The sequence below is a fragment of the Scyliorhinus torazame genome, chromosome 17 (genome assembly GCF_047496885.1).
Source record: "Scyliorhinus torazame isolate Kashiwa2021f chromosome 17, sScyTor2.1, whole genome shotgun sequence".
Lineage (NCBI taxonomy): Eukaryota > Metazoa > Chordata > Chondrichthyes > Carcharhiniformes > Scyliorhinidae > Scyliorhinus > Scyliorhinus torazame.
This window is the reverse complement of record NC_092723.1, coordinates 145,301,079-145,325,825: the sequence shown is the minus strand read 5'-3', so window position 1 is coordinate 145,325,825 and position 24,747 is coordinate 145,301,079. Positions and strand designations below refer to the sequence as shown.

Sequence of the window (24,747 nt, the reverse complement as noted above, 5' to 3'; positions counted from 1 at the left end):
CCCGCTGCTGGTGAGGACATTTAATGAAGCAAGAGAGAAGGGAGTCCTCCCCCCAACAATGTCGCAGGCATCGATTTCATTGATCCTGAAACGGGAGAAGGATCCGGAGCAATGCAGGTCATACAGGCCAATTTCTCTACTGAATGTGGACACCAAACTGCTGGCTAAGATACTGGCCACAAGGATAGAGGACTGTGTCCCGGGGATGATCGGGGAAGACCAGATGGGATTTGTAAAGGTCAGGCAACTCAAGGCCAATGTTCGAATGCTATGTTATTATGATGCCCTCAGAAGGAGGGTGCGATGGAGGTGGTGGTAGCGATGGATGCGGAGAAGGCTTTTGATCGGGTGGAGTGGAATTACCTGTGGGAGGCGCTGGGAAGGTTTGGGTTTGGTGAGGGCTTCATTGACTGGGTGCGGTTGCTCTATCAGGTACCAGTAGCGAGCGTACGTACGAACCGGCTGAGGTCGGGATATTTTAAACTACACCGAGGGACGAGGCAAGGGTGCCCCCTCTGCCCGTTACTGTTTGCTCTGGCCATAGAGCCATTGGCCATGGAGGGGGGGGTATATCTGGGAATCCAGGTGGCATGGGAATGGGAGGCACTGCACAAGTTAAACCTATCCCGGTTGGTAGAGCAAATGGAAGGGGACTTTAAGAGATGGGATGTGCTCCCGCTATCATTGGCGGGAGGGTACAGACCGTGAAAATGACTGTCCTCCCCAGATTTCTGTTTGTCTTTCAGTGCCTCCCATCCTCGTCCCAAAAGCCTTTTTTAGGCGGGTGAATAAGGTTATTTCGGGCTTTGTGTGGGCGGGTAAAACCCCGCGAGTGAAGAAAGTGTTGCTGGAGCACAGTCGGGGGTAGAGTGGTTTGGCGTTGCCGAACGCGTGCAAATACTACTGGGCGGCTAATATAGCCATGATTAGGAAGTGGGTCGTGGGGGAGGGGTCGGTGTGGGAGCGGATGGAGGCGGCGCCATGCAAAGGCACAAGTTTGGGAGCACTGATAACAGCACCTCTTCCGTTCTCGCCGGCCCAATACTCCAAAAGTCCGGTGGTGGTGGCAGCTCTGAATATCTGGGGGCAATGGAGGAGATATAAAAGAGTGGAGGGAGCATCGGTTTGTACCCTGATTTATAATAATCAACGGTTTGTTCCGGGTAGGCTGGATGGTTCCGGAGATGGCAAAGGGCAGGAATTAGAAGGATGGGGAATCTATTTCCAGTTTGAAAGCCTTGGAGTTTAGGTATTTGCAGGTGCGAGACTTCCTGAGAAAGGGGGTTCGGGCCTTTCCGCTGCTGCCGCCATGGGGATACAGGACAGAGTAGTCTCCAGTACCTGGGTGGGAGAGGGGAAGGTTTCAGATATTTACCAAGAGCTATCGGAAGCGGAGGAAACTCTGGTGGAGGAGCTTAAGGGCAAGTGGGAGAACGAGCTAGGAGGAGAGATAGAGGCAGGTCTATGGGCGGATGCCCTAAGCAGGGTTAATACCTCCTCGTCATGTGCCAGGCTTAGCCTGATACAATTTAAGGTAGTCCACCGGGCACACATGTCAGTGGCTGGGATGAGCAACTTTTTCGGGGTACAGGATAGGTGTGCGAGGTGCGTGGGAAGCCCAGCAATCATGTCCACATGTTTTGGGCATGCCCGAAGCTTGAGGGTTTTGGCAGGGTTTTGCTCAGGCAATGTCCACGGTACTAAAAGCACGGGTGGTGCCGAGTCCGGAGGTGGCGATCTTTGGAGTGTCGGAAGAGCCGGGAGTTCAGGGGGCGAAAGAGGCCGACGTCTTGGCCTTTGCCTCCCTGGTAGCCCGGAGACAGATCTTGTTAATGTGGAGGGACTCGAAACCCCCGAGTGCAGAGACCTGGGTTAGTGACATGGCTGGGTTTCTCAGTCTCGAGAAAATAAAGTTCGCCTTAAGAGGGTCAATGTTAGGGTTCACCCGGAGGGGGCAGCCGTTCGTCGACTTTCTCGGGGAAAACTAAAATGTCACCAGATATCCGGGGTGGGGGGGTGGGGGGGGGATTGTTGTTTTATGGTTGGGGTGTGTGAAGATTGGGCTGGGGGTGGAAATGTTTATTATACCATGTTTATGTCATTGTTATTGTTATTATTATAAAAATGTTCAAATACCTTAATAAAAATATATATTTTTTAAAAGTAAACCCCCTCTTAGTGTCCACATGTTAGGTGGAATTATGGACTTCGGGAGATTGTGCAGGGGATTGGGCCTAGGTAGGGTGCCAGTGCAGACTCAATGGGTCAAATGCACTCCTCCTGCACTGTAGGGATTCTATGATTCAATGAGTAACGGGCCCTGGAGATCGCGGGGTTGTCTGAGGGGAGAGCAGTCACCGACATTGAGGTTGGCCTGCACCACAGAGATGCAGATCCACTGCCTGATCACCCAGCACCTAACCTGCACATCTTTGGATTGTGGGAGGAAACCGGAGCACCCGGAGGAAATCCTCGCAGGCACGGGGAGAATGTGCAGACTCCGCACAGTCACCTGAGGTCAGAATTGAGCCCTGGATCCCTGGCGCTGGATCCACAAGCTAGGTGGGATTATGGGGCTACGGGGATAGTGCAGCGGGCCTAGGTAGTGTAGCCATCTGGGATGGCCACTTCCGGATTACAAAATGGACACTTTGCAAAGATTGCAGGGAAAATGGACAGTACTGAGAAAGCAAGCAGGTGCAAGGTTTGTCTGTTGATTGGAGCCGTAGCTCCCAGACAAGACCGATACTGCAAAACCATTACCATACTAATGAGCCATCCCCAGGGACAAAAAGGTAACATTTAAGTAAACAAATACCAAGACAGACACCCCGGCGCCAGAGGAGACCAGAACAAAGCAGACTAATGGCCACCTAGGACACGCCCAGCAATCAGGGCACCCACCCCTCTATTGGAGGAAATCAATAGGAACTATTGGGAAACGGCCCAATTAATTGGGGCCAAGTTCAAGGTCCGCCCAAAAGTGCACAAAGCCCCTTTTGGGTATAAGAAGAATCCCCCAAGAGAGAATCGCTCTCTTGGCTCCGGCTCTCACCAAGGAGAGACCTGCCCAACAGCAACATCAGAACAAGTAAGTCCAAGGTCAACGCACGCTACGAGACAGACGCTCTTAGCTGTTATTCCATACCAGTTCGACCCCAGCAACCTCAGAACCGAACAATGGCCATTGTTCCTCTGACGGAGAGGACGTCCGAAGCTAAGTATAGGCTTTAGCAGTAGTGATAGTTTAGTTTGTAGAGTTTATGCATGAGTATATTTGACTGTGTGTGTAAGTAAATGAGCATTGAGTTTCAACTTACTAACTGGTGTATCGAGTCTTTGATCAGTATTCGGTTTTGAACCTTGTGGCGGTATCGAGAGATACCTGGCGACTCTAGAGCAAACGTAATTAGAATTAAGGAAGGCGACCATATTGGCCGCCATCTTCAGAGCCAAATTAAGAGAAACACAATTAGCAACATTTACTGCGACATCTGACGGGACTCGACTTAGAAGTGGCCTAACCACTAGAGTTAAACAGCAAGCTACCATGTACGGCCTGGACGAAAAGGAGCAAGTGATGCTCACAGTTTTAAGCCTCGACCCTTCAGTCATGGCAACGCATCCCGACCCACAGAATGTAGGAGGAGGCACACTCCAAGAGATGCACACAGCGATCCTAGATGCGATCGGCTATAACAGAGGCGACCCCGTAGAAGGCCTAAACAAGTGTAGGCAAAAGAAGACAGAGCACCCCACAGCGTTTGCTGGACACTTGTGGATACATTTCACAGCAGTTTTCGGAGAGTTAGCCCGCGCCCATTTGTCCCCAGATAACATGGCCAAATGGACTTGAATCCTAGACTCTCATGCGAAAGACGCAGGACAGAGAGCTTGCTCAAATTACGACCCCTCAGACGAGGCCCACAACGTGAAATGGGTTTTGAAGAGATTGTCCCGCACTTGGGAACAATCAGTCCAAGGCAAAACCGCATTTGCAAAACCAGATGAAGAGCAGGCAGACATGAATCCAGTTAAAGCGCACCAGAATCCCGCATGGGTAAATGAGGGCAGGAACAGCCCACCACAGCCAAAACTCCAGGAATGTTACAACTGTGGACAATTAGGACACTTTGCACGAGAGTGCAATGCGCCCCAAAAGCAGCAGAGAAGCCAACAGACAGGCACCCTAAATAAGAATAGGGCAAAGCCAATCCATAGCATTAGGCCCGTTCAGAGAACATAGACATGAACGGCACCGACTGACGGTGTTCGGGATCCCAAAATTGGGTCTGCGACACCCTTTGGGACAAGTCTGGTAGACCGGTCGTAGCAGGCAAAGTCCGGGGACACCCTGTAGAATTTCTTTGGGACACAGGAGGGTCCCGCACCACACTCAATTCCTCCACGATGTTTCAGCGAGACACGTGGTCCACAACAGACATCATCACACTCAGTGGCTTTACAGGTCATTTACAACAAGGACACATCAAATCCCTGTAGCGATACAAATAGGGAACATTACAACTAAACACCCTGTAGTTTTGGTCGATCTACCCCAGACAGTTGAACACATCCTAGGAATCGATTTTATGAGCTCCCACTCCCTTTCTTTTGATCCAGTTAATAAATGTGTTTGGAGAATGGCAAAAGCAGCACGAGCATCCGCCATGCTCACAGTTGGAGACTATGAAAATAGGATTAGCTCAGTGGGAGACTTCTGGTTCGACCCTCGAGCCGTTAGTCAGGCCAAACAGGTTAAGGATGTCCTGCAGCAACACAAAGCACCATTTGCACAGCACAAGCACGATTGTGGCAAAATAGCTGGCTTGGTAAATATTACAGGCCCCGACCCCAGACCCCAAAAGCAGTATGGTTTTCCCCAAGAGGCAGAGGGAGAAATCTCAAAGGTAATAGAGAGTTTGCTGGATCAAGGCGTATTCAGATCAGTATCCTCCACAAACAACGCACCAATTTGGCCCGTCAGGAAACCTGATGGATCATGGCGACTGACCATTGATTACCGGAAACTGAACAAAGTAACCCCAGTAGCAGCCCCCACCGTAGCCACGAGTCCCGAGACCATGCTCAAACAGGGACTCCAGTCAAAATTTATTTCGGTTTTGGACATTAGCAACGGCTTTTTGTCCATTCCATTGGATAAAGCGTGCCAGTACAAATTCGCCTTTACATTCCAGGGACAGCAGTATACATGGACGTGCCTTCCATAAGGCTTCCACAACTCCCCCTCCATTTTCCACCAACAGCTGGCAAATGGACTAGCAAATGTTCCCGCCCCGATAGTCTGGTCCAGTATGTAGACGACTTGTTACTACAGACAGACACAAAGGGAGAGCACATTTTGCTTCTTGCTGAACTTCTAGCACTCCTAAAAGAAATTGGATGTAAAGTCAACCCCAAGAAGGCCCAGATTTTGCAGGAAAAAGTGATTTACTTGGGAACAGTGATCACGCATGGTAAACGCGAGATCGAGCAAAAGAGAACTGACTCGATCGTCAAATTGCCCCTTCCCCACAATGTCTTAGCCCTCCGGTCATTTTGAGGACTGGTTGACTACTGCCGAAACCATATTGACGGTTTTGCCACTAAAGCAGCACCCCTTTCCGAACTTCTCAAGAAGCAGGCACCTTGGGAATGGCTTCCACAGCACACAGATGCCGTGGATGCTTTAAAAAGAGCCCTCAGCACAGCCCCCGCACTACAGGTCCCAGATCCACATTCCCCGTACGCTATTGAGGTAGCAAGCACCGACCGAACCCTTTTGGCCGTGCTCCTCCAGGAACGCCATGACCAATTACGTCCCGTAGCATACATCTCACGCGTGTTAGATCCTGTCGAGCAAGGATTTTCTGCCTGCGAAAGGCACCTGATCGCAGTTCTTGGTGCAGTACAGTACTTCGCCTACATTTCAGGACTCAACCCCATCACCATTCTCACTGAACACACCCCGACACAGCTATTATTAGACGGTCGACTTAAAGATGGCACAGTCAGCCAAATCCGCGCAGCCCGTTGGACCCTTCTTTTACAGGGACAAGACATTACAGTCAAAAGAACCAAGACCCACACCTTCCTAGCTGATAATTTGCAATATGCAGGAACCCCTCATGAGTGTGAGATCATCACCACAAAATACAACACAGGCCCATTTATACTTAAACACCTCCCAGGAAAGCAGGTAATACAACCCAGGGACCCCAGCCCACAGACACGTGCGCACCCCTGAAAATTTATGTGGATGGCTCCTCCACAGTTTTGAATGGAAAGAGAATTACCGGTTGCGGCATTTATGTAGAGGATGCGCAGGGACGTGCCCTAAATGAGATTTCATTGAAGTTGCCAGGACACTTAGGCTCGCAGGCAGCAGAACTGGCAGCAATCGCTTATATTGTAGATCACCCCAACTCGTTCCCGACCCCAGCAGACATCTATTCGGACAGCTTGTATGTCTGTAATGGAATTAACGGAATTCCTATCCCTTTGGGAAACTGGCCCCTTTTGGGTATAAGAAGAATCCCCCAAGAGAGAATCGCTCTCTTGCGGCCCCGGCTCTCACCAAGGAGAGACCTGCCCAACAGCAACATCAGAACAAGTAAGTCCAAGGTCAACGCACGCTACGAGACAGATGCTCCTAGCTGTTATTCCGTACCAATTCGACCCCAGCAGCCTCAGAACCGAACAACGGTCATTGTTCCTCTGACTGAGTGGGCGTCCGAAGCTAAGTATAGGCTTTTAGCAGATAGTTTAGTTTGTAGAGTTTTGTGCATGAGTATATTTGACTGTGTGTGTAAGTAAATGAGCATTGAGTTTGAACTTACTAACTGGTGTATCGAGTCTTTGATCAGTATTCGGTTTTGAACCTTGTGGTGATATCGAGAGTTACCTGGCGACTCTAGAGCAAGCGTAATTAGAATTAAGGAAGGCGACCATATTGGCTGCCATCTTCAGAGCCAAATTCAGAGAAACACAATTAGCAACAGTAGGATGCTCTTTTGGAAGGTCAGTGAAGACTTGATGGGTGGAAAAGTCTCCTTTTGCACTGTCGGGATTCTATGAGGAAGCCCTGGAGATCGCGGGGTGGTCAGAGGAGAGGCAGTCACCGACTGCGAAGTTGGCCTGCCCCGCAGAGGTGAAGATCCAGTGCCCATTCACCCAGATGACCTGCCTCAAGTGAGTTTTTTATGTCAGACAAAATGATCCTTCACTGACCACATCTCCATTCTGTCGCAGGATCTCTGCCCAATGTGGCCAGACCATCCAGGATAGTCCCTTTCCCTCGCCACCCAAGAGAACACCCAGGAGGAGAGCTCTCAGGAGACCAACATTGAGTGGTCACAGCCATCATCCTTACCTTCCACCAGTTCAGAGACACACACCTTGGTGGGCGACACAAGTGGACAGGCTTCTGGGGCACAATCTGGTGAGCACCACACAAATGCTGATGCACATCATGTGGAGGGAGGAACATCCAAGGCAATCAGCAGTCGGTGATCCACTGGAACCACGGACTCAGCTGAGGCCCAATCAGATTGGAAGCCTCTGGGCAAAGTTATCCCAGAGCTGATGCAGACGCTATGGCATGGCTGTGACATTCAGGAGGGGATGTCAGCGACATTCTGGCGAGTGCGGGGGGAGGAGGGGGGGAATAGTGTGGTGGGGACTGACAGGAGGGGGGGAGAAATGGATGGACAAAGCCTCGTCCGATGAGAAGCGGGCAAGGATGAGGACCTCCCTGCCCTACAGACACTGAACCCTCACCGCTTCCTATCTTTCATCTTCTGGGATCCTTAAATCCCTCAAGCCACCCCCACCCTAGCGTGTCCCGCCTTCTCTCAGAGTGCCAATCACCAAGCCAGTTGTACTGGAAAACCTCGCTCTGCACACTCATCCCCAGCCACAGCAGGAGTCCCTAGATCCAGATCCCAGACCCCTACCGGGAACATTAGGGAGCATGTGCTCAGGTGCCCTCCCCTGACCCAAAGACTCACTCTTTGGTTGCGAGGATATTGCCAGTGCTGAAGCCCAGCTCCTGAGTGTCTAACTGTTGGCCGCTGCACCCATGTGTCAAAGAGTCATCGGCTGTATTCCCCGCATTATAATGCTTAATTTATTTGAAAAAAAATAATTGCAATGCTAAAATGTAGAAACATAGGAGTCAATACCTGACAAATATTTGGTTGTATTGGTTTTGATTTTTACGTAGTTCTGTGCAAACTGCGTCAACCTGTTGTACCACTCGCATCGGCTTAATCAGTACATGCTGAAAAATCAAGTCAACCTGAGATCACAATCTTCACAATGTGAGGGATCTTTTATCTCCGAAACCAACAAAGCAGCAGAAACCTAACCCACCTCACCGTCACCCCCCAACCCACCTCACCGTCACCCCCCAACCCACCTCACCGTCACCCCCCAACCCACCTCACCGTCACCCCCAACCCACCTCACCGTCACCCCCCAACCCACCTCACCGTCACCCCCCAACCCACCTCACCGTCACCCCCCAACCCACCTCACCGTCACCCCCCAACCCACCTCACCGTCATCCCCCAAACCCACCTCACCGTCACCCCCCAAACCCACCTCATCGTCACCCTCCAAACCCACCTCATCGTCACCCTCCAAACCCACCTCATCGTCATCCCCCCAACCCACCTCACCGTCACCCCCCAAACCACCTCACCGTCACCCCCCAAACCCACCTCACCGTCACCCCCCAACCCATCTCACCGTCACCCCCCAAGCCACCTCACCGTCACCCCCCAAACCCACCTCATCGTCACCCCCAAAACCCACCTCATCGTCACCCTCCAAACTCACCTCACCGTAACCCCCCAAACCCACCTCATCATCACCCTGCAAACACACCTCACTGTCACCCCCCAACCCACTTCACCGTCACCCCCCAAACCCACCTCATCGTCACCCCCCAAACCCACCTCATCGTCACCTACCAAACCCACCTCACCGTCACCCCCCAAACCCACCTCATCGTCACCCTCCAAACACACCTCACTGTCACCCCCCAAACCCACGTCATCGTCAACCCCCCAACCCACTTCACCGTCACCCCCCAAACCCATCTCACCGTCACCCCCCAAACCCAGCTCACCGTCACCCGCCAAACCCACCTCACCGTCACCTACCAAACCCACCTCACCGTCACCCCCCAAACCCACCTCATCGTCACCCTCCAAACACACCTCACTGTCACCCACCAAACCCACCTCACCGTCACCCCCCAAACCCACCTCACCGTCACCCCCCAAACCCACCTCACCGTCACCCCCCAAACCCACCTCACCGTCACCCTCCAAACACACCTCACCTTCACCCGCCAAACCCACCTCACCGTCACCCCCCAAACCCACCTCACCGTCACCCCCCAACCCACCTCACTGTCACCCCCCAACCCACCTCACCGTCACCCCCCAAACCCACCTCATCGTCACCCTCCAAACACACCTCACTGTCACCCCCCAACCCACCTCACCGTCACCCCCCAAACCCACCTCACCGTCACCCCCCAAACCCACCTCACCGTCACCCCCCAAACCCACCTCACCGTCACCCCCCAAACCCATCTCACCGTCACCCCCCAAACCCAGCTCACCGTCACCCCCCAAACCCACCTCATCGTCACCCTCCAAACACACCTCACTGTCACCCACCAAACCCACCTCACCGTCACCCCCCAAACCCACCTCACCGTCACCCCCCAAACCCACCTCACCGTCACCCCCCAAACCCACCTCACCGTCACCCTCCAAACACACCTCACCTTCACCCGCCAAACCCACCTCACCGTCACCCCCCAAACCCACCTCACCGTCACCCCCCAACCCACCTCACTGTCACCCCCCAACCCACCTCACCGTCACCCCCCAAACACACCTCATCGTCACCCTCCAAACACACCTCACTGTCACCCCCCAACCCACCTCACCGTCACCCCCCAAACCCACCTCACCGTCACCTACCAAACCCACCTCACCGTCACCCCCCAAACCCACCTCATCGTCACCCTCCAAACACACCTCACTGTCACCCCCCAAACCCACCTCACCGTCACCCCACAAACCCACCTCACCGTCACCCCCCAAACCCACCTCACCGTCACGCCCCCAAACCCACCTCACCGTCACCCTCCAAACACACCTCACCGTCACCCCCCAAACCCACCTCACCGTCACCCCCCAAACCCACCTAACCGTCACCCCCCAACCCACCTCTCCGTCACCCCTCAAATCCACCTCACCATCACCCCCCAAACCCACCTCATCGTCACCCTCCAAACACACCTCACTGTCACCCCCCAACCCACCTCACCGTCACCCCCCAAACCCACCTCATCGTCACCCCCCAAACCCACCTCATCGTTGCCTCCCAAACCCACCTCACCGTCACCCCCCAACCCACCTCACCGTCACCCCCAACCCACCTCACCGTCACCCCCCAAACCCACCTCATCGTCACCCTCCAAACACACCTCACTGTCACCCCCCAACCCACCTCACCGTCACCCCCCAAACCCACCTCACCGTCACCTACCAAACCCACCTCACCATCACCCCCCAAACCGACCTCATCGTCACCCTCCAAACACACCTCACTGTCACCCCCCAAACCCACCTCACCGTCACCCCACAAACCCACCTCACCGTCACCCCCCAAACTCACCTCACCGTCACGTCCCAAACCCACCTCACCGTCACCCTCCAAACACACCTCACCGTCACCCCCCAAACCCACCTCACCGTCACCCCCCAAACCCACCTCACCGTCACCCCCCAACCCACCTCTCCGTCACCCCTCAAACCCACCTCACCGTCACCCCCCAAACCCACCTCATCGTCACCCTCCAAACACACCTCACTGTCACCCCCCAACCCACCTCACCGTCACCCCCCAAACCAACCTCATCGTCACCCCCCAAACCCACCTCAGCGTTGCCTCCCAAACCCACCTCATCGTCACCCTCCAAACACACCTCACAGTCACCCCCCAAACCCACCTCATCGTCACCATCCAAACACACCTCACTGTCACCCCCTAAACCCACCTCATCGTCAACCTCCAAACACACCTCACTGTCACCCCCTAAACCCTCATTGTCACCCCCAAACCCAACTCACTGTGAACCCCCCAACCCACCTCACCGTCACCCCCAAACCCACCTCATCGTCACCCCCCAAACCCACCACATCGTCACCCCCCAAACCCACCTCATCGTCACTCTCCAAACACACCTCACTGTCACCCCCCAAACCCACCTCATCGTCACCCCCAAACCCACCTCATCGTAACATACCAAACACACCTCACTGTCACCCCCCCAAACCTTCATTGTCACCCCCCAAACCCAACTCATCGTCGCCCACCAAACACATCTCACTGTCAACCCCCAAACCCAACTCACTGTGAACCACCCAACCCACCTCACTGTCACCCCCCAAACCCACCTCATTGTCACCCCCCAAACCCACCTCATTGTCACCCCCCAAACTCAACTCACTGTCAACCCCCCAACCCACCCCATTGTCACCCCCCAAACCCACCTCATCGTCACCCCCCAAACCCACCTCATCGTCACCCCCCAAACCCACCACATCGTCACCCCCCAAACCCACCTCATCGTCACTCTCCAAACACACCTCACTGTCACCCCCCCAAACCCACCTCATCGTCACCCCCAAACCCACCTCATCGTAACATACCAAACACACCTCACTGTCACCCCCCCAAACCTTCATTGTCACCCCCCAAACCCAACTCATCGTCGCCCACCAAACACATCTCACTGTCAACCCCCAAACCCAACTCACTGTGAACCACCCAACCCACCTCACTGTCACCCCCCAAACCCACCTCATTGTCACCCCCCAAACACACATCACTGTCACCCCCCAAACCCACCTCATTGACACCCCCCGAACCCAACTCACTGTCAACCCCGAACCCACCTCACCGTCATCCCCCAAACACACCAAACTGTCACACCCCAAACCCGCCTCATCGTCACTCCCAACCCACCTCACCGTCACCCCCCAAACACACCTCACTGTCACCCCCCATACCCACCTCACCGTCAGCCCCCAAACCACCTCACCGTCACCCTCCAAACACACCTCTCTGTCACCCCCCAACCCACCTCATCGTCACACACCCAACCCAACTCACTGTCACCCCCCAAACCCACCTCACCGTCACCCCCCAAACCCACCTCATCGTCACCCCCCAAACCCACCTCACTGTCACCCCCCAAACCCACCTCACTGTCACCCTGCAAACCCACCTCACTGTCACCCCCCAACCAACCTCACCATCACCCACCAAACCCACCTCACCGTCACCCCCCAAACCCACCACTGTCACCCCCCAAACCCACCTCACTGCCACCCCCCCAACCCACCTCACCGTCACCCCCAAACCCACCTCACTGTCACCACCCAAACCCACCTCACCGTCACCTCCCAACCCACCTCACCGTCAGCCCCCAAACCCACCTCACCGTCACCCCCCAAACCCACCTCACTGTCACCCCCAAACGCACCTCACCGTCACCCCCCAAACCCACCTCACCGTCACCCCCCAAACACACCTCACTGTCACCCCCCAAACCCACCTCATTGACACCCCCCAAACCCAACTCACTGTCAACCCCCCAACCCACATCACCGTCACCCCCAAACACACCAAACTGTCACACCCCAAGCCCACCTCATCGTCACCCCTAACCCACCTCACCGTCACCCCCAAACACACCTCACTGTCACCCCCCATACTCACCTCACCGTCAGCCCCCAAACCACCTCACCGTCACCCCCCAAACACAACTCACTGTCACCCCCCAAACACACCTCACCGACACCCCCAAACCCACCTCACCGTCACCCCCCAAACCCACCTCACTGTCACCCCCCCAAACCCACCTCACCATCACGCCCCAAACACAACTCACTGTCACCCCCGACACCTACCTCACTTTCACCCCCAAAACCACCTCACCATCACCCCCCAAACCAACCTCACTGTCACCCCCAAAACTACCTCAACGTCACCCCCCAAACCCACCTCATCGTCACCCCAAACCCACCTCATCGTAACATACCAAACACACCTCACTGTCACCCCCCAAACCCTCACTGTCACCCCCCAAACCCAACTCATCGTCACCCCCCAAACCCACCTCATTGTCACCCCCCCAAACTCAACTCACTCTCAACCCCCCAACCCACCTCATTGTCACCCCCCAAACCCACCTCATCGTCACCCCCCAAACCCACCTCATCGTCACCCACCAAACATACCAAACTGTCACACCCCAAACCCACCTCATGTCACCCCCAACCCACCTCACCGTCACCCCCCAAACACACCTCACTGTCACCCTTCATACCCACCTCACCGTCAGCCCCCAAACCACCTCACCGTCACCCCCCAAACACAACTCACTGTCACCCCCCAAACCCACCTCATCGTCACCCCCCCAACCCACCTCACCGTCACCCCCCAAACTCACCTCATCGTCACCCCCCCAACCCACCTCACCGTCACCCCCCAAACCCACCTCACCGTCACCCCTCAAACCCACCTCACGGTCACCCCCCAAACCCACCTCATCGTCACCCCCCAAACTCACCTCATCGTCACCTACCAAACCCACCTCACCGTCACCCCCCAAACCAACCTCATCGTCACCCTCCAAACACACCTCACTGTCACCCCCCAAACCCACCTCATCGTCACACCCCCAACCCAACTCACAGTCACCCCCCAAACCCACCTCACCGTCACCCCCCAAACCCACCTCATCGTCACCCTCCAAACACACCTCACCGCCACCCCCCAAACCCACCTCACTATCACCCCCCAAACCCACCTCACCGTCACCCCCCAAACCCACCTCACCGTCACCCCCCAAACCCACCTCATCATCACCCTCCAAACACGCCTCACTGTCACCCCCCAAACCCACCTCATCGTCACCCTCCAAACACACCTCACTGTCACCCCCCAAACCCTCATTGTCACCCCCAAACCCAACTCACTGTGAACCCCCCAACCCACCACACCGTCACCCCCCAAACCCACCTCACCGTCACCCTCCAAACACACCTCACTGTCACCCCCCAAACCCACCTCACCATCACCCCCCAAACCCACCTCACCGTCACCCCCCAAACCCACCTCATCGGCACCCTCCAAACACACCTCACTGTCACCCCCTAAACCCACCTCATCGTCACCCTCCAAACACACCTCACTGTCACCCCCCAAACCCTCATTGTCACCCCCAAACCCAACTCACTGTGAACCCCCCAAACCCACCTCACCGTCACCCCCCAAACCCACCTCATCGTCACCCCCCAAACCCACCTCATCATCACCCTCCAAACACACCTCACTGTCACCCCCCAAACCCATCTCATCGTCACCCCCCCAAACCCACCTCATCGCAACCTACCAAACACACCTCACTGTCACCCCCCAAACCCTCATTGTCACCCCCCAAACCCAACTCATCGTCGCCCACCAAACACACCTCACTGTCACCCCCCAAACCCAACTCACTGTGAACCCCCCAACCCACCTCACCGTCACCCCCCAAACCAACTCATCGTCACCCCCCAAACCCACCTCATTGTCACCCCCCCAAACTCAACTCACTGTCAACCCCCCAACCCACCTCATTGTCACCCCCCAAACCCACCTCATCGTCACCCCCCAAACCCACCTCATCGTCACCCACTAAACACACCTCACTATCACCCCCCAAACCCACCTCATTGACACCCCCCAAACCCAACTCACTGTCAACCCCCCAACCCACTTCACCGTCACCCCCCAAACACACCAAACTGTCACAACCCAAACCCACCTCATCGTCACCCCCAACCCACCTCACCGTCACCCCCCAAACACACCTTATTGTCACCCCCCATACCCACCTCACCGTCAGCCCCCAAACCACCTCACCGTCACCCCCCAAACACAACTCACTGTCACCCCCCAAACCCACCTCACCGTCACCACCCAAACACATCCCACTGTCACCCCCCAAACCCACCTCACCGTCACCCCCCAAATCACCTCACTGTCACCCCCCTGACCCACCTCACCATCACCCACCAAACCCACCTCACCGTCACCCCCCAAACCCACCACTGTCACCCCCCAAACCCACCTCACTGCCACCCCCCCCAACCCACCTCACCGTCACCCCCCAAACCCACCTCACTGTCACCTCCCAAACCCACCTCACCGTCACCCCCCAACCCACCTCACGTCAGCCCCCAAACCCACCTCACCGTCAACCCCCAAACCCAACTCACTGTCACCCCCAAACGCACCTCACCGTCACCCCCCAAACCCACCTCACCGTCACCCCCCAAACACACCTCACCGTCACCCCCCAAACCCACCTCACTGTCACCCCCCAAACACACCTCACCATCACCCCCCAACCCACCTCACTGTCACCCCTCAAACTCACCTCACTGTCACACCTCAAACCCACCTCACCGTCACCCACCAAACACACCTCACTGTCACCCCCCAAACCCACCTCATTGACACCCCCCAAACCCAACTCACTGTCAACCCCCCAACCCACCTCACCGTCACCCCCCAAACACACCAAACTGTCACACCCCAAACCCACCTCATCGTCACCCCCCAACCCACCTCACCGTCACCCCCCAAACACACCTCACTGTCACCCCCCATACTCACCTCACCGTCAGCCCCCAAACCACCTCACCGTCACCCCCCAAACACAACTCACTGTCACCCCCCAAACACACCTCACCGTCACCCCCCAAACCCACCTCACCGTCACCCCCCAAACCCACCTCACTGTCACCCCCCAAACCCACCTCACCGTCACGCCCCAAACCCAACTCACTGTCACTCCCGACACCTACCTCACTTTCATCCCCAAAACCACCTCACCATCACCCCCCAAACACACCTCACTGTCACCCCCAAAACTACCTCACCGTCACCCCCCAAACCCAACTCACTGTCACCCCCGAAACCTACCTCACTTTCACCCCCAAAACCACCTCACCATCACCCCCAAAACTACCTCACCGTCACACCCCTAACCCACCTCACTGTCAGCCCCCAAAACCACCTCACCGTCACCCCCAAATCCCACCTCACTTTCAGCCCCCAAACCCACCTCACCGTCACCCCCGCAACCCACCTCACTGTCACCCCCCAAAACCACCTCACCGTCACGCTCCAAACCCAACTCACTGTCAACCCCCCAACCCACCTCATTGTCACCCCCCAAACCCACCTCATCGTCACCCCCCAAACCCACCTCATCGTCACCCACTAAACACACCTCACTATCACCCCCCAAACCCACCTCATTGACACCCCCCAAACCCAACTCACTGTCAACCCCCCAACCCACTTCACCGTCACCCCCCAAACACACCAAACTGTCACAACCCAAACCCACCTCATCGTCACCCCCAACCCACCTCACCGTCACCCCCCAAACACACCTTATTGTCACCCCCCATACCCACCTCACCGTCAGCCCCCAAACCACCTCACCGTCACCCCCCAAACACAACTCACTGTCACCCCCCAAACCCACCTCACCGTCACCACCCAAACACATCCCACTGTCACCCCCCAAACCCACCTCACCGTCACCCCCCAAATCACCTCACTGTCACCCCCCTGACCCACCTCACTGTCACCCCCCAAACCCACCTCACCGTCACCCCCAACCCACCTCACCATCACCCACCAAACCCACCTCACCGTCACCCCCCAAACCCACCACTGTCACCCCCCAAACCCACCTCACTGCCACCCCCCCAACCCACCTCACCGTCACCCCCCAAACCCACCTCACTGTCACCTCCCAAACCCACCTCACCGTCACCCCCCAACCCACCTCACCGTCAGCCCCCAAACCCACCTCACCGTCAACCCCCAAACCCACCTCACTGTCACCCCCAAACGCACCTCACCGTCACCCCCCAAACCCACCTCACCGTCACCCCCCAAACACACCTCACCGTCACCCCCCAAACCCACCTCACTGTCACCCCCCAAACACACCTCACCATCACCCCCCAACCCACCTCACTGTCACCCCTCAAACTCACCTCACTGTCACACCTCAAACCCACCTCACCGTCACCCACCAAACACACCTCACTGTCACCCCCCAAACCCACCTCATTGACACCCCCCAAACCCAACTCACTGTCAACCCCCCAACCCACCTCACCGTCACCCCCCAAACACACCAAACTGTCACACCCCAAACCCACCTCATCGTCACCCCCCAACCCACCTCACCGTCACCCCCCAAACACACCTCACTGTCACCCCCCATACTCACCTCACCGTCAGCCCCCAAACCACCTCACCGTCACCCCCCAAACACAACTCACTGTCACCGCCCAAACACACCTCACCGTCACCCCCCAAACCCACCTCACCGTCACCCCCCAAACCCACCTCACTGTCACCCCCCAAACCCACCTCACCGTCACGCCCCAAACCCAACTCACTGTCACCCCCGACACCTACCTCACTTTCATCCCCAAAACCACCTCACCATCACCCCCCAAACACACCTCACTGTCACCCCCAAAACTACCTCACCGTCACCCCCCAAACCCAACTCACTGTCACCCCCGAAACCTACCTCACTTTCACCCCCAAAACCACCTCACCATCACCCCCAAAACTACCTCACCGTCACACCCCAAACCCACCTCACTGTCAGCCCCCAAAACCACCTCACCGTCACCCCCAAAACCCACCTCACTTTCAGCCCCCAAACCCACCTCACCGTCACCCCCGCAACCCACCTCACTGTCACCCCCCAAAACCACCTCACCGTCACGCTCCAAACCCAACTCACTGTCACCCCCGAAACCTACGTCACTTTCACCCCCCAAACCACCTCACCATCACCCCCCAAACCCACCTCACTGTCACCCCCAAAACTACCTCACCATCACCCCCCAAACCCACCTCACTGTCAGCCCCCAAAACCACCTCACCGTCACCCCCGAAACCCACCTCACTTTCAGCCCCCAAACCCACCTCACCGTCACCCCCGCAAACCCACCTCACCGTCACCCCCCAAACACACCTCACTGTCAGCCTCCAAAACCACCGCACCGTCAACCACCAAACCCTCCTCAACCTCACCCCCCAACCCACCTCACCGTCACCCCCCAAACACACCTCACTGTCACCCCCCAAACCCACCTCACCGTCACCCCCACTAACACACCTCACGCTAGCCCCCAAACCCACCTCACCGTCACCCCCCAAACCCACCTCACTGTCACACCCCAACCCACCTCACCGTCACCCCCCAAACCCACCTCACCGTCACCCCCCAAACCCACCTCACTGCCACCGCCCAAACACACCTCACTGTCACCCCCCCAAACCCACGGCACCATCACCCCCCAAACCCACCTCACTGTCTCCCCCCAAACACACCTCAGCGTCACCCCCCAAACCCACCTCACCGTCACCACCCAAACCCACCTCACCGTCACCCCCCAAACCCACCTCACTGACACCCCCCTAACCCACCTCAACGCCACCCCCCATAACCACCTCACCATCACCCCCTAACCCACCTCATCGTCACCCTCCAAACCCACCTCGCTCTCACCCCCCCAACCCACCTCACCGTCACCCCCTAAACACACCTCACCGTCACCCCCCAAACACACCTCACTGTCACCCCCCCAACCCACCTCACTGTCACCCCCCAAACCCACCTCACCGTCAACCCACAAACACACCTCATCGTCACCCACCAAACCCACCTCACCGTCACCCCCAAACCCACCTCACCGTCACCCCCCAACCCACCTCATCATCACCCCCTAAACCCACCTCACCGTCACCCCCCAAACCCACCTCACTGTCACGCCCCAAACCCACCTCACCATCACCCCCCAAACACAACTCAGCGTCAACCCCCAAACCCACCTCACCGTCACCCCCCAAACCCACCTCACTATCAACCCCCAAAACCACCTTACTATCACCCCCCAAACACACCAAACTGTCACACCCCAAACCCACCTCATCGTCACCCCCCAACCCACCTCACCGTCACCCCCCAAACACACCTCACTGTCACCCCCCATACTCACCTCACCGTCAGCCCCCAAACCACCTCACCGTCACCCCCCAAACACAACTCACTGTCACCCCCCAAACACACCTCACCGTCACCCCCCAAACCCACCTCACCGTCACCCCCCAAACCCACCTCACTGTCACCCCCCAAACCCACCTCACCGTCACGCCCCAAACCCAACTCACTGTCACCCCCGACACCTACCTCACTTTCATCCCCAAAACCACCTCACCATCACCCCCCAAACACACCTCACTGTCACCCCCAAAACTACCTCACCGTCACCCCCCAAACCCAACTCACTGTCACCCCCGAAACCTACCTCACTTTCACCCCCAAAACCACCTCACCATCACCCCCAAAACTACCTCACCGTCACACCCCAAACCCACCTCACTGTCAGCCCCCAAAACCACCTCACCGTCACCCCCAAAACCCACCTCACTTTCAGCCCTCAAACCCACCTCACCGTCACCCCCGCAACCCACCTCACTGTCACCCCCCAAAACCACCTCACCGTCACACTCCAAACCCAACTCACTGTCACCCCCGAAACCTACGTCACTTTCACCCCCCAAACCACCTCACCATCACCCCCCAAACCCACCTCACTGTCACCCCCAAAACTACCTCACCATCACCCCCCAAACCCACCTCACTGTCATCCCCCAAAACCACCTCACCGTCACCCCCGAAACCCACCTCACTTTCAGCCCCCAAAACCCACCTCACGGTCACCCCCGCAAACCCACCTCACCGTCACCCCCCAAAACCACCTCACCGTCACACTCCAAACCCAACTCACTGTCACCCCCGAAACCTACGTCACTTTCACTCCCCAAACCACCTCACCATCACCCCCCAAACCCACCTCACTGTCACCCCCAAAACTACCTCACCATCACCCCCCCAAACCCACCTCACTGTCATCCACCAAAACCACCTCACCGTCACCCCCGAAACCCACCTCACTGTCAGCCTCCAAACCCACCTCACCGTCAACCACCAAACCCTCCTCAACCTCACCCCCCAACCCACCTCACCGTCACCCCCCAAACACACCTCACTGTCACCCCCCAAACCCACCTCACCGTCACCCCCACAAACACACCTCACGCTAGCCCCCAAACCCACCTCACCGTCACCCCCCAAACCCACCTCACTGTCACACCCCAACCCACCTCACCGTCACCCCCCAAACCCACCTCACCGTCACCCCCCAAACCCACCTCACTGCCACCGCCCAAACACACCTCACTGTCACCCCCCCAAACCCACGGCACCATCACCCCCCAAACCCACCTCACTGTCTCCCCCCAAACACACCTCAGCGTCACCCCCCAAACCCACCTCACCGTCACCACCCAAACCCACCTCACCGTCACCCCCCAAACCCACCTCACTGACACCCCCCTAACCCACCTCAACGCCACCCCCCATAACCACCTCACCATCACCCCCTAACCCACCTCATCGTCACCCTCCAAACCCACCTCGCTCTCACCCCCCCAACCCACCTCACCGTCACCCCCTAAACACACCTCACCGTCACCCCCCAAACACACCTCACTGTCACCCCCCCAACCCACCTCACTGTCACCCCCCAAACCCACCTCACCGTCAACCCACAAACACACCTCATCGTCACCCACCAAACCCACCTCACCGTCACCCCCAAACCCACCTCACCGTCACCCCCCAACCCACCTCATCATCACCCCCTAAACCCACCTCACCGTCACCCCCCAAACCCACCTCACTGTCACGCCCCAAACCCACCTCACCATCACCCCCCAAACACAACCCAGCGTCAACCCCCAAACCCACCTCACCGTCACCCCCCAAACCCACCTCACTATCAACCCCCAAAACCACCTTACTATCACCCCCCAAACACACCAAACTGTCACACCCCAAACCCACCTCATCGTCACCCCCCAACCCACCTCACCGTCACCCCCCAAACACACCTCACTGTCACCCCCCATACTCACCTCACCGTCAGCCCCCAAACCACCTCACCGTCACCCCCCAAACACAACTCACTGTCACCCCCCAAACACACCTCACCGTCACCCCCCAAACCCACCTCACCGTCACCCCCCAAACCCACCTCACTGTCACCCCCCAAACCCACCTCACCGTCACGCCCCAAACCCAACTCACTGTCACCCCCGACACCTACCTCACTTTCATCCCCAAAACCACCTCACCATCACCCCCCAAACACACCTCACTGTCACCCCCAAAACTACCTCACCGTCACCCCCCAAACCCAACTCACTGTCACCCCCGAAACCTACCTCACTTTCACCCCCAAAACCACCTCACCATCACCCCCAAAACTACCTCACCGTCACACCCCAAACCCACCTCACTGTCAGCCCCCAAAACCACCTCACCGTCACCCCCAAAACCCACCTCACTTTCAGCCCTCAAACCCACCTCACCGTCACCCCCGCAACCCACCTCACTGTCACCCCCCAAAACCACCTCACCGTCACACTCCAAACCCAACTCACTGTCACCCCCGAAACCTACGTCACTTTCACCCCCCAAACCACCTCACCATCACCCCCCAAACCCACCTCACTGTCACCCCCAAAACTACCTCACCATCACCCCCCAAACCCACCTCACTGTCATCCCCCAAAACCACCTCACCGTCACCCCCGAAACCCACCTCACTGTCAGCCCCCAAAACCACCTCACCGTCACCCCCAAAACCCACCTCACTTTCAGCCCCCAAAACCCACCTCACCGTCACCCCCGCAAACCCACCTCACCGTCACCCCCCAAAACCACCTCACCGTCACACTACAAACCCAACTCACTGTCACCCCCGAAACCTACGTCACTTTCACTCCCCAAACCACCTCACCATCACCCCCCAAACCCACCTCACTGTCACCCCCAAAACTACCTCACCATCACCCCCCAAACCCACCTCACTGTCATCCACCAAAACCACCTCACCGTCACCCCCGAAACCCACCTCACTGTCAGCCTCCAAACCCACCTCACCGTCAACCACCAAACCCTCCTCAACCTCACCCCCCAACCCACCTCACCGTCACCCCCCAAACACACCTCACTGTCACCCCCCAAACCCACCTCACCGTCACCCCCACAAACACACCTCACGCTAGCCCCCAAACCCACCTCACCGTCACCCCCCAAACCCACCTCACTGTCACACCCCAACCCACCTCACCGTCACCCCCCAAACCCACCTCACCGTCACCCCCCAAACCCACCTCACTGCCACCCCCCAAACACACCTAACTGTCACCCCCCCCAAACCCACGGCACCATCACCCCCCAAACCCACCTCACTGTCTCCCCCCAAACACACCTCAGCGTCACCCCCCAAACCCACCTCACCGTCACCACCCAAACCCACCTCACCGTCACCCCCCAAACCCACCTCACTGACACCCCCCTAACCCACCTCAACGCCACCCCCCATAACCACCTCACCATCACCCCCTAACCCACCTCATCGTCACCCTCCAAACCCACCTCACTCTCACCCCCCCAACCAACCTCACCGTCACCCCCTAAACACACCTCACCGTCACCCCCCAAACACACCTCACTGTCACCCCCCCAACCCACCTCACTGTCACCCCCCAAACCCACCTCACCGTCAACCCACAAACACACCTCATCGTCACCCACCAAACCCACCTCACCGTCACCCCCAAACCCACCTCACCGTCACCCCCCAACCCACCTCATCATCACCCCCTAAACCCACCTCACCGTCACCCCCCAAACCCACCTCACTGTCACGCCCCAAACCCACCTCACCATCACCCCCCAAACACAACTCAGCGTCAACCCCCAAACCCACCTCACCGTCACCCCCCAAACCCACCTCACTATCAACCCCCAAAACCACCTTACTATCAACCCCCAAACACACCTCATCGTCACCCCCAAACCCAGCTCACCGTCAACCCCAAACCCACCTCACTGTCAGCCTCCAAACCCATTTCACCGTCACCCCCCAAACCCCCCTCTCCGTCACCCCCCAAAGCCACCTCATCATCACCCCCAAACCCAGCTCACCGTCAACCCCAAACCCACCTCACCGTCACCCCCCAAACCCACCTCACTGTCAACCTCCAAACCCACCTCTCCGTCACCCCCCAAACCCACCTCACCGTCACCCCCCAAACCATTCACTGTCACCCCCAAACCCAGCTCACAGTCACCCCCCAAACCCACCTCACTGTCAACTCCCTGAACCCACCTAACTGTCATCCCCCCCCCCCCCCCCCCCGCCCCCCCCCCCCCCCCGCCCCCCCCCCCCCAAAAAAAATACACCCCAATCGAACTCAACCGTCATTTGCCCTGATTCACGGTGATTCGGATCAGGAACATTAGCTCCATTCCCTCTGTGATCCCGGGGTAACACAGTTGCTCCGAGAACTCAGATCAGCTGGCTCAGTGCTGTCTTTGACTCAATTTGACAACTTCTGAGTACAGCTTGCTTTCACACAGTTTGTATCGCAGAACCGCTCATTAATTCATTAATGATCAAGACAGACATGAAAAACATCCCCTGTTCCCACAACAGCAACAGACACCGCCTAATACGGCACAGTCAAATTCTCCTGCCAATCGACAGTTTAGTTTATTCAGACAGTCACACGTACCTTCACTTTTGGTTGGAATTTGTCACACATTTTCCTATACCATTCAGCTGTGGATTTCTGTAAAATGAACAGGGCAAACCAATGCAAAGTCAGTTGGTGTAGTGTCAAACCGCACTGCGCTCAACGTAGCGCCTCTTGATGCAATGTCACTCAATGCAATACCACTCGCCAAAGTGTAACTGCATACATTCTTTAATCTGCGTGACAGTCTTTCAGCTAAATTGAACCCAAGGTACAAGCTACTTCCTCTTTACATTGGGATCTGAAACTCTACGGTAATGTGTCTCAGGTTCAGCACTCACTGCCACTAGAGCTGGATGTCCCAGTTCAGTGACCAGAGGGACTGGGGTCTCTCTGTACCTTCGGACATACAGGTCTGCCCATTTATTTATTTTTCATTCATTCACGGGATGCTGCCATCGCTGGCTAGGCCAGTTTTTGTTGCCCAAACCTAATTGTCCTTGAATGGTGAGCAGCCTTCTTGAACCTCTGCAGTCCATGTGCTGTAGGTACATCCACAGTGGTGGTAGGAAGATAGTTCCAGGATTTTGGCCCAGTGACAGTGAAGGGACAAATTTAGTTCTGAGTCAAGATAGTGTGTACCTTGGAGGAGAACTTGCAGATGGTGATGTTTAAATCCCCAGATAAACATTGGAATGTGTGCAAAAACACTGCAACACACTTTGTTGCTTTCTGCTTCAGATTGGAGTTGGTGTCAGAGGAGTTAGTGAGTGCCTAAGAACTCTATCATCTTCCCCGAGGGTAGCTTCTCTCTCCCTCATCAAAACCGTGTGCCTACTATTTTTTCCCAATATATTGTACCATATTGTTCATATCAACCTAATTTGACATTAATCAATCCAAGTGCAAATCTTGTTGCTTAGTTTTGATAAACTCTTAACCATCTCCTCC

The 24,747-nt window shown here is 56.5% G+C and overlaps 1 protein-coding gene across 1 annotated transcript in view; it reads right to left on the bottom strand.

Annotated features, from left to right (window-relative positions):
• baiap3 (BAI1 associated protein 3) overlaps positions 1–24,747 on the bottom strand; it is a 281,399-nt gene that overhangs the window by 87,838 nt on the left and 168,814 nt on the right. The window contains exons 18-19 of the mRNA XM_072481213.1: positions 23,836–23,892; positions 8,184–8,281 (exon numbers count right to left, since the gene is read on the bottom strand). Coding sequence (XP_072337314.1) covers positions 8,184–8,281; positions 23,836–23,892 — 155 coding nt within the window. The remainder of the gene's footprint in view (positions 1–8,183; positions 8,282–23,835; positions 23,893–24,747) is intronic.